The sequence below is a fragment of the Artemia sp. Qi Xiang Cuo genome, chromosome 3 (genome assembly GCF_049724085.1).
Source record: "Artemia sp. Qi Xiang Cuo chromosome 3, ASM4972408v1, whole genome shotgun sequence".
NCBI lineage: Eukaryota > Metazoa > Arthropoda > Branchiopoda > Anostraca > Artemiidae > Artemia > Artemia sp. Qi Xiang Cuo.
In genome coordinates this window covers 28,686,970-28,698,974 of record NC_142796.1, presented here as the reverse complement: position 1 = coordinate 28,698,974, position 12,005 = coordinate 28,686,970, and the positions used below count along the sequence as shown (strand labels likewise).

The 12,005-nt window shown below is 34.0% G+C and overlaps 1 protein-coding gene across 1 annotated transcript; it reads right to left on the bottom strand.

Annotated features, from left to right (window-relative positions):
* Positions 1-654: 654 nt before the first annotated feature.
* On the bottom strand, positions 655-5,812 carry LOC148953964 (uncharacterized). The gene is made up of 2 exons (XM_089086054.1): positions 5,746-5,812; positions 655-1,743 (listed from the first exon to the last, which is right to left on the bottom strand). The coding sequence occupies exons 1-2, from the start codon at positions 5,810-5,812 to the stop codon at positions 1,499-1,501; spliced, it is 312 nt and encodes a 103-aa protein (XP_088942180.1). The 3' UTR covers positions 655-1,498.
* Positions 5,813-12,005: the final 6,193 nt, after the last annotated feature.

Genomic DNA, 12,005 nt, shown 5'->3' with positions numbered 1-12,005 from the left:
ACTTTTGATTTTTTTTTCTGCCAATCAAAAAAAAAAAAAAAAAGGAGGGGGGGGAATGGAATAGCTGTCTCCATGGTGAAATATTTATTTCCAGTTTTGCAGAAAATACCCAATGTAAAATGGCTTCAAAGCATGTTTGAGAGAAACAGGGTTATATTTGTAGTCTATAAATAGTGATAATTACATTTAGACCCAAGATCTCTGAGATCCAAATATATTGCTATTATCCCATTATTGGCTATCATTGTCTTTTATACCTAGCCCAACAAGCGAGTTTTCATGAACAGCGTATTACCAGCCAGCCAGTAAGAGTGCATGGATATTCTAAGCAGTCAATGACAATGCACTGGCCTAGCTCTGTTAGATAAAGCTTTGAGATTTCCAAGTGCAAAGAACACAGAGGTAAAGCAACAAAGAAAAGGTACTTAAGCTAAATTTCTCAATACAAAATATGTGCTGAACAAAGCAAAGTTATTCATGTTTTTTTTCAGGCCTGCTTTGGGAAAAACAGACTTCCCAAATTCAAATTCCCCTCTTATGCCTAGGTGATAATATATAGTGCTACAAGAACTGATAAGATATCTATTTTAAGTAAAAAAGTATCAAAATTAAACTAATTTGAAAACCAAATATAAGACTTTTTACAACTAGTAATTCAGCTATGTCGTAGCCTATAACGTCTATACTAAATTTCTAAGTTAAGATATTTCTTCACCTCCTAAAACAGAAACATGTTTTTCAAACAGAAACATGACTTATTTTTAAACATGAAAACGGTGGAATGGCAAAAAAAAAATTAACACAAAATGCATATTCCAATCAGCTTTGTAAATCAATCATCACCACACCTTTTTTCATATTTTGAACAAGTTGTTGCAAAGACTTGGCAATATCTCTTGATACTTCTAGAACTTCTTCATGCCTTTTCTTCTTATTTTCTTCCTTTTCTTTTGCTTGCTGAAGAATCAGGTCTTGCAATATTTTCTCCTCTTCACTACACTTTTTTGAAAAGTTTTTTATCTCCATCACAATTTCACTCAAACCTTCTTTTTTTGTTGCTGGTGTTTTCAACCAAACTTTTTCCATTTTTTTTCTTGTTTGCAGTCTTCAAACCAAATTTTGAAAATTCGAATTCTGTCTCTTGTTCACTTAGAATCTCACCTGAAGATTTTGGATCATCAATGCAATCTGAAACATACTATGGTAGATATGAATTCTTGTCTTTCTCAATGTCATAGACATCTTCAAAATGTGCTGGCTTTTTCTTAGAGTCAGCTCCTGTTTCTTTGGAATTTTTCTCAAATTTCAAATTAGCCTGCTTCAACAAATTGTACTGCTTTCTGCATTTCTCTGCAGATTCCTTGATAGATTCAGGCAAGCAGAACCCATTTTCCTTCATTTCTTTTGCTATGTCCATCCAAACATACACTTTTTTTGTAACTTTATCCCCCAGTCGTGACTGGACACTGTCTCTTTTTACAATAGACAGAAGCAGCCCTCATGCTTTTTTGTCTGTGTCTGCTGCAGACTTAGTTCTACTACCAATCCAAATCATTTCTGCACGAAGAGATGGTGGTTCTTTTGCCCCCAATTCTGCTGAGGGTGATTCTGCAGAAGCCAATTCGTTGGAACCTGATTCTGTGGATGAAAGCGGTTCAACCACCACAATAACTCCCTTGTCTGTCAAATAATCTCTCCAACTTTCTGGTAGTTCATTGTAGTACAGTGCCCATACAGCACCATCTGAAAATAAAATATTTTAGGAGCTGATTTGCAATTACACCAGGTTACATACAAAGTAATCTGAAAGATTGATGCTCACAAAAAAGTGAGCAGATTTATATACCTCAGAGTTTGAAAATGGAAACTGTTGCAAACCCAATCCCACATAATGACTGGATATAATGACATCAAGAGTCCAAATGCAATATCATATATCAGATTTCCAACGTCTCAAAAAGCTAGCCCTCTCTTGGAAAATTATGCTAATATAAGTTTTAATAGTGTCTAGGTCTTGACAATTAAAATCTACAGGTTCTGGAATGAGGTAAAAGAATAGCAGCATATCAGATACTTGTAAGTACCTGGCACCAGGAATAAAAAAACGCTATCACCATCGTTTTTTTTATTCTATGTCTTCAAATAACAGTTCAATAGGGGAAATTATTTTTATTAAAAAATTAACCACAACAAAACAGGTCCTGAATGTGTTGGTCACATATACAGTGGCTGTCATCAGCAGGTTAACCGAAATAATACAAATATAACATTGATATTTACACAAAACAAAACTTCATTACACATTAATTAATGCTTTTATTTTATCCAAAGCAGTAAGATATGCAAATATTTTTGGTTTCCTTGTTTCTGTAAAATTGACAAAATCTTTAGACAAAGGTTCATTATCAAGTAAACAATGGTCATTGATACTAAGTGTGGTCTTTGTAAATATCGAAGTCTAATGTCCTGACATTGTAGGAAAAATTAAAGGGGCTAGGGAGAATCTAACAATTTGGGTATTTTTTATAATAGTGCATTAGGAAACCTATTATATGCAATACTGACAATAAACATAGAGCACAAAAAATAAAAATAAAATAAAATGTTTTGCCAATTCCTAAATCAAAGTTCTACCATATAAAAAATAACTCAATAAGTCCCAAGGGTGACACATATTGGGCATATTGTTTATTCCAAATATCAACTTCATTCATTGTTTTCAAACAAAAAGCTTTGTCTTTTTTTAATTCTTTTTTTTTATATATGTAATAAACCTTACATAAATATTTGTCTAACTTAGGCAATAAAACTCTAGAGTTCAATAAGAGTATCTCTGTAAAAAAAAATAGGGCAATAAATTCCTGCTTCCCTAAAAATTTTTATTCTAACCAATCTTATCATATTAAACTTGCTGGTTTTTTTTAAATTTAACTCTTAAGTAGAAATTTGGCCAATTTGGGCTTGTGATAGCCCATTTAAAAAAAAAAATCATATAACAAACTATCCCATGATATATAGGCCTATATGACTTTGTCATATTGATAAAAAGTTTGGTGGGTAAATAAAAGTTCAAATAGGGATAAATTGTCATGGATAGGCAGTGTGGTCTATAAAATTAGTGGATGTTTCATCACAAGCATATTTGACAATTTACAGACAAAAAATTCAATTATTTTTATGAAAATAACATACAAAAATTTAATTTTTTCCAGCAAATAGTTGTATTTGAAAACAATTTTCTTTGTTTTCACTTCAGACAAAGTCCCATTTTGTTGCCTAATGCAACTTTAGCAATAGCCACTTGTATTTAAAGCTCTTTTCAAAAGCACAAAGCAATTATCTGTCTAGTTAATTTTGGCTGTTAAGTAACTATTCCTTAATAAACTTAAATGATTTTTATTTTAATAGACATTTTTTCTTTCAAATCTCACCTTTTTACAAGACTGGGAGGAGGATCATACAAGAGGGAGGATTACAAACTGACTCTTAATGTTTCAGAGCACATATGTTAAAACTGGGCTTTTTGTGCTTCTCAAACTCTCCACTCCATTAATGGCACCAAAATTACATATGGTGATCTCAATGGTGCCCTTTTCACTTCACTATTTCACTACTTATATGGGCCTCTGGCTGTTTTTCAGATTTCCTGAAAAAGATGGTACTGGTGCATTATATATAACACAGTGCTATAGATTGCACAAGGAAATACAAATGGAAACCAGTCAAATGGGTATTTGCAAGAGATAAGGGATTGCAAAGTGTGATTTCTTATCGTGTTTACAATATTTAAACTGTTGTTTTTGGGGTTTAGGGGGGGAGGTACCTAGGTTATGTTAAGTATTTAATATATGTTATACTTTACCTGACCCCCCCCCCCCGCTAATGGGCAAATATATAGCCCAAAATTGTTTCTAAACTATTATATTTTCATCCTATTTTATTTTATTTCATTAGCATTAACCAAACTTGATTTCTTTTGTGTGTTATATATAATGCACCAGTACCCAAAAAATATCAGCCATAAACTTCAACTGGCCTATTTGACAAACCAACATAACAGATATCATGCCTTAATCACCTTTATATGAAGAATTTTTCACTAGACCATTTTTGTGGGGGTAAAGTAAAGTTAAGTCTTCAAGGACTTATATAAGATTTTTTTTAAGTAACTTTAAAGTTTGTATTGTGTTTCTTTCTAAGAAGGAGTAATTATGCATTGGTAATTCCTAGGCTACTAGAGTAGCTTAGCATTCTGTGAAAGAGTATTCAGACCCAGTAAAATTCTAGTTTAGCTACATTTTGCTATCTTGGAGAGGGGCTAGGTTATGAAAATGAAACTTTCAGTGATGAATCCATGGCCAAAAATATGCTCAGAGAAGCTATTACCAAGCTTCAATATTAACCCTCTCTAATTTCCAAGTCTTGGAAATTTGCCTACTTGACAGGTCTATTACCAATTGGAATTCTGACATAATAACATTTTCCCTTAATTTCCTGTTTTTGGTTTCTTTTTCTCTGGGTTGAGTCTTGAAAATGTGATCCCTGTTAATTAATTAGAATTTTAAGCCATAGGCTAACAATGTTTTTCTTTCTTCTAAATTTAAGAGATGTATTTGCAGATCTTTGAAACCTCATAAATTGGATTTGAGCAAGTTTTGAAGCTGAAAACAGTTTTCTTGTACTTTATTTAAGCACAAGAAAAATTTTACAAGGTTTCACTTTTGGTAAAATTCTAGTTTAACTACTTTTACTATTTTGGAAAGGGGTCAGGTTAGGAAAATTAAACTTTTAGGGATAAGTCTACAGACTAAAGTATGTTCCAGGATGGTATTTTGAAGTACCTATCTCCACTCCTTCTCCCTCTAGAGGGCAGTGACCTTTGATGATGTTTAAAAATCTTTGTGTTATGAAAGTGAAACCTTGCAAAACAGATCTTCTGCTTAAATCAAGTACAAGGAAACTGTTTTCAGCTTCACAACTTTGCTCAATGTCAATTTATGAGGTTTCAAAAATCTGCAAATACATTTGCTAAATTTAGAAAAAAAACCCACTGATTTGGCTTAAAATTCTACTCAAATAACAGAAATTGAATTGTCAGAACTAAAACTAGAGAAAAAGAAACTGATAACTGAAAATTAAGGTAAAATGCTGTTTTGTCAAAAAAATTCAATAGTTCAAGTAGTCATAGCCTACCTGTCAATTGGGCAAATTTCTAAGATTTAGAAATCAAAAGTGGGGTAACATGGAAACTTGGCAATAACTTTCCAGAGCATATTTTTGGCCCTGGATTTATTACTGTAACATTTTTCTAGCCTAACCTCTTTCCAAGATAGCAAAAATAGCCTACCTTCCAAGGGCATACTTAAGTCTGTAGATCAATCCCTGAAAATTTCCTTTTCCTAACCTAGCCCCTTTCCAAGAAAGCAAAAAGTAGCAAAACGAAAATTTTAGCAGCTTTTTTTTTATCTGGGGTGAACCTTTCCCCTTCTTTTCATTATTTACCATAGCCTAAGGCATTTACCTTTCAAAAGTTAATAACATCCTTCAAACATGACCTCACACAAACTCTATCATACAATAGCAGTTACAGAAAGTCAACTAAAGCAGACTAGTAGGAGTTCAAGGAATGACCACATAGGAGAAAATACATGAAGTTGATTGTAGTTCAACTAAGGTTAACTAAAGTTCAAGGTCCAACTGCATATTAACATCCTGTATATAAAAATTATAAGCTTTCTAGCTTACCTGTAGTTTGGAAGAGGAACAGGCCCTTTTCATTTGTGCCAATGTGTTTTTGTAAAATTATATCCATTTGACTAATACTTCACTCCGTTTAAAAATTACGCCAGGAATGTGGTTTCCAACTTCACTTTCCGGGATTCGTCTGGAATCGCTTTCCGAAAAAGCAGAAAGTGTTTCCAGTCGGTTTTCGCGACTACCGGCGAGTTATTCCTACCCGTCTTCATCCGTGAAAACACATGGAAAGTGATTCCAGATCGATTTTCCAAGTCGCAAAAACAGCCCTATTGTCGCTCTCTCATACTGATTGAATTGAATTGAAATGGATGGTTCCTCCTCTCTTCCTGCAAGGACTCAGGAGGCTTCTTGTAATCACTATACTAGCCTATTTGGTTTATATAAGATGTATCCGATTAATATCCTTTAAAAACTTGCATATCAATTTAAGTCCATGAGCACAGTCACTGTTCAAGCCCGCTCCACTTAGTATGTCACTACTCTGTCAAATTCTTTTTTCTCTAATAAACTGTCTAATATTCTTCCTCCTGTCTTCTGTTCCAGCACATTCGAATAACAAATGTTCTGCCATGTCCTCATTTCCACAAAAGGCACATCTCGGATCTTCATTATAAAAACGGGCTCTATATTTCTGATTTCCTGCATGATCTGACATCAGTCTGAATATCACCCTGGCTTCATACTTACTTAGCGGTCCATATATTTTCTTTTCAAGTTGCCTTTCTTTCTTTTGTGTAGCTAACATATTTGTTGAGAACACGCGGTTGTCCTCGAATGTCTTTATTCTCAATTTCTTTATCACTTTTCCAATTTGATTAACCATCCTGGGCGTGATATCTACAAATGTTTGCCCATCTTCTGTGGATGCTTGTTTTACTGCAGTATCAGCCATTTCATTTCCATTAATGTTCGCATGCCCCGGTACCCCATCCTATATGATGGTTACTCTCTTTTACAGTAGTTTCTGTAATTCCTCATGGTAAAAGATCACTTCAGGAGCTACTTTATTTGCTAGATAAATATTCTTGATTGCCTCCAAACCACTTGTTGAATCCGAACAGATTTTATATTTTTCACCTGTTGATCCCAAATCTATTATGTATTTCACTGCTTTGGCTGTTTCAACTACTTCTGCTTGAAAAACTGCAGTTGCATCACTTAATTTCATCAGTTGAACTATATTCTTGGAGGGAATTACAAAAGCAGCCCCCACTCTATTATCCAATTTGGATGCATCTGTGAAGATATCCACAGTGTCAAGATATTGCATTTCTTTTGTCATCTTGAATGATTGATCATAATCTAGATTATCCCACTTTTCAAATTCAGTATTGCAATGGTATGGGATGGATTTCCACTGAGGGGTTATGAACATATTGGACACTCTCAACATTGATGTCAACTGACAATCCATTTGAAACTCTTCCATGATCTCCTTTGCCCTCACAATACCGAATAGTTTTTCCATGAACACCACAACCTTCCCTCTTTTAGCATTCTTGATTTAATTGGATTCGACTGGTCAGATATCCATATCTTCTGTAAAAACTTTAATGTTGCTATGTCTCTCCTGCTACCTAGCTTCTCAATCCCACTTTCTGATTCGAGAAAGCTCCTTGGAGTTGTCTTTCTTGCTCCAAAAGCTGTCCTTAAGCACTGTATTGAATAGTTTCCAGCTCCTCTAACAAGGACTTAGACGCTGCCATATAAATTATTCCTCCATATTCCAATTTCGCTCTTATGTATTTTATATAAAATTCCATAAAATAGTCGGGCTTTGGGCCAAAATTTGCTCCACATAACATTTTCATAATATTTAATCTTCTGGCACATGTTTTCTTTAACTGTCAAATATGAGCTGTAAACGTCAGCTTTCTATCAATGGTAATTCCAAGCCATTTAAATTGGTTCACGGTTTCAATTTTTTCACCATTTAGAAAAAGACAAAGAGCAGAGTACTTTTTTGTTCGCATGATTACCATTGCTTTGGTTCTCTCCACCGAAAACTGCACACAATTTTCCATGGCCCACGTTTCCATCAATTTTATTTTCTCCTGGGCCACTCGTTGCCCCTCCTCAACACTATCACACACTATCTACATTGCATTATCATCCGCGGAAATCCCAGCTCTATCCTCTCCTGTATCCAGTGGTATGTCAAATTCACTTATAGTGTAATAATCTGGCCCCTATAAGGAGCCTTGTGGTACACCACGTTTTCTCAGTACCTTTCTTTCCGAATATGCTTTACCCACTTTTACTGTCACTTCTCGTTCACGTAAATAATCATAAGAAAATCTTAGTAAACGTCCTCTAACCTTTGCTGCAATCACTCCTTCTAGTATATTTCGATGAACCACACTATCAAAAGCACTACTCACATCAAAGAAAACTGCTAAACCGATTTTTCTATATTCCAAACAATATACTGCATCATTTACAAACATTTGTAACACTTCTATAGTAGATGTGTTCTTTCTAAGCCCACATTGATCATCTTTCAAAATGTTTGATCTTTCCACTTTCCATGTAAGCCTTAACCATTCTTTCATAAACTTTTCCTAACACAGGTAGTAGAGTAATCATCCTTAAGTTTTCCATTTTTGAATTATCTTTGCCTTGTTTAGGAATCGTAGTAACTAACCCATCCTTCCATATTTTTGGAAATTTTCCGTCTTCCCAGGCTTTGTTAATAATTTCTAACAATGTTTTTATCCATTTGTCACTTAAATGTTTGACATACTGTGGGTAAATCATGTCTAAACCTGGTGCTGTTAATGGTAACTTTCGAATCACATTCTTTAACTCCTCTACCGTAAAATATATGTTAAAATCCATATAATTTTATATATTAGAGTCTTATTACATTAGCAAATGTGGGTTTCTCATCCTCTTTAAAATCGTCTGGTCTTCTAAACACTGACTCTACACAATCTACTGCTTTATTCTCGTTTTCTGGTACTTCAACTAAATCATATCAATTAACAGTCAAGTGTGGGCTATCATTATCATCTGTCTTTCCTGTAATCAGTTTTTTTACTGTTTTGTACACTCTACTTGCAGGCTGTCTAAAATCCAACTTCTCCACGAATTCTTGATACAAAATTTTCTTTGCTTCCACTGTTTGGCGCCTAAAGACTCCATATCTTCTTTGACACATTAAAAAATTTTCAAAGTTTGGAAGCTGATTGTACCTTCTTCTTGCCTCTAATAGCTGTTTCTTTGCAACTATACATTCATTGTTCCACCAAACACTCAGTTTGCGGTGAATAGGACCTCTTTTTCTTTTTGGAGCCAGTTCTTGTGCTATTTCTAAGAGTGAATTTTGAAATACATCTATCTTTTCATCAACATCTTCACAACCATTCACCTGGGACTGAACGTAGGTTTCTTGTAATTTATTCGTAAAATCTTCCCAGTTAATCTTCTTTAAATTCACTTTGCTAGTTTCTTCATGATTTTTGCATACACTATTATCTTGAGAAATCTCTACCATAATGGGAAAATGATCACTATACAGGGTGGATTCCCTGTCACTTGTTAGTGATACTTTTGGTGCCAATGAAGCTGATCCTCTGGTCAAGTCTATGGTCACTGATCTTCCTGTTCTGCTTTTGATTCTAGTTGGTATATCCTTGGGAGTAAACAGGCATAAATCTGAGTTTTTAATTAAAATTCAATGATTGTTCTCCCATTTCTATTATCACTTCAGTATCCACACCAAAGACCATTGTGTGAATTTAAATCACCTATAATCATTAGTTTTTCTCCTCCAGACACTGTTTCTATAATTTTTTCTAGACCTCGATCACTTAAAAGTAAATTACCGTCTGGGATATAAATATTGAATATATTCAGCTTTACTTTGTTTTTAAGATGTATTTTGCATCCAACAACCTTCATTTGATAATCCTCCTGTATTGACAAATGAATTGGGATATAGTTGATTTCCTTGTTAATACCAATAATCACTCCACCTCTCTCTTTATTCCATCTATCTAATCTCACTATATTATAGTCTCTGAATGATGGATTTATATATGGTTTCAAATAAGTCTCTTGAATGCAAAACGCGTCAATATTATTCTTAATGCAATAGTCTAGTACTAAATCCTTATTCACTTTAACTAATGATCTTGTATTCCAAGACATAATTTTTATGTATGATTTAACAGTCATTTATTTACACACTGATTCAAAATAAGGCTGCTGTTCATTTGCATGATTCCCAAACTTTCAGTAAAATTACAGAGTTTATCTACTTTTTCCCTGATAGGGCAAGTTTTCTATGCTTAAAATTTCTGGTGACAACACTAGACCAATCACAATCTTGTTTATAGTATTACTCACTATTCTTTGCTGCATCTGACCAATTTCTTTATCCTTAAGGGACACGTTGATTTTTGCTTGTTCTTTATATGCCTGTTTGTTAGTCACTTCAGCATATGACCTGTATACTATTTCAGATCTTCTAAAACTCATTTGATGTCTTTCAGCAACTTTTTAAGATCTCGGTATTCGTTTGTCTGACACTACATTGCATTGAAGTTGATGGGTGGTTACCATAGCAATTGATGCATTTATATAAAGATGTTTTATTTTGTATATTGTTGTTCTTCATTTGACACAGTCCAGATGTATGCTTGCCAGCACATCGTAGGCAAATTTCTTCTTTTGCTGGGCAATATTTCTTTACATGTCCATATCTTTGTCACTTGACATTGTAGTAATTGTCTCTTATATTCATGTACAATTCGTCTCCTTCCCCCCATCCATACAACAGGAGGAAGCAAATTATTTTCAAATGTTAGCAATATTGCAAGACTGTCTTCTATGTTTATAATCTCTCTATTGAATCTTTTTTGACTTTTGGCCCCAATTATCGCAATTGGGCTATCAATACTAGCTAAAATATCATCCTCTGATACTTCAAGGGGTGCCCCCTTTAATATCCCTCTAAAGGTCTCCCCTCATCTCTTGGCCTGTATTTCCAAGCCACACATTTGACTTTGCTTCAAAATTTTCTCAGCTGCTCTGTCATTTTTCACAAAAATAAAGATTTTCCTTCTTTCAGCCAAAACTTCGAACTCAAACTTGTTTTCTTTTAATAGTTCTTTCATGCACTTTGAGAGTCTGATATCTTCTGGGAATCTTTTTGATTCATCTTCCTCCTTTACGTCAATGATCATTCCGATCTTAAAAAGCTCTTTTACTGGAATTTCAAATTCTTTGTTGATATTTAATTTTGTTGACACCCACTGTCTCTGTTTTGACTACATATTTATCTCTTTCCTTCCATCTTTAAGAACCTGGGATGAGACTCCACCATTATTCACTGAATTATACTTTTTCGTTTGAGGTTGTTGACACTCCACATCTGTAGCTCTTCTTTTTGTAGCTGATTTGTCTATTTCAGTGTTCACACCTTCTGCAATATAGGGGTTAACACAATCGAACATGTCTATTTGCTGTTCATTATATTCTTCTCTGCTACTTGGTAAGGGTGGATACTCCTGATCGAGTAGTGGACTATATCTATTTTGCGTGGGTACCATTGGTACATAGGATGATACACTGGGTAAACACATGTTATTAGGGCTATTAGATTGGATTGGTATAAACATTTGTCCATAATGGTTAACTACAGGCATTGTTGCTAGTCCTTGCATATTTTGGTAGCCATAGGGGATTTTGACCGGAGCCCCTGCTGGCTCCATTATTGTCCACTTTCCTCTTCTTGCAACAAATATTCTTCAAGTCTTTCCAAATTGACAATATTGTATCTCCTTCCACACTACAGCTCTAGTCTGTCCTTCTCTATTCTGTTGCGATTGAATTGGATAACTTCAAAATGTCTCAAATTCCCAATCAGTAATTTACTTTAATCTTTTCTTCCCCGACATCACATAAAAAATGCAACTTCCTCATACTGATTAGCTGAAACAAAAGTAGAATTTAAAATAATTTCCAGGGGAATAGTAAACTCAGAGAAATATTTCTTTTTATTTATGAAATCTTATGATGAAATTTTTGAAAATATCATATGGTGTATTTTTATATCCGTTTAGAAAATAAGTGGAACGTATTTGAATAAAAATATTCCATTTCATTTTAATTTTCCATTAAAAATGAGCAAATAATTCTGTAAAAAGTTTACATTCTTCACACCAGTAATTTTGTATTCAAGCAGAATTTTATTTGTACCCTTTTCCTATCTCCAAGAATTTGGTTTCCATAAATGAGTTGTA

Coding starts and splice junctions, on each gene's coding strand:
- LOC148953964 (XM_089086054.1), bottom strand. CDS start 5,812: ATGGATATAATTTTACAAAAACACATTGGCACAAATGAAAAGGGCCTG. Junction 1,744..5,745: donor GTTCCTCTTCCAAACTACAG/GTAAGCTAGAAA, acceptor TTTTATTTTCAG/ATGGTGCTGTATGGGCACTG.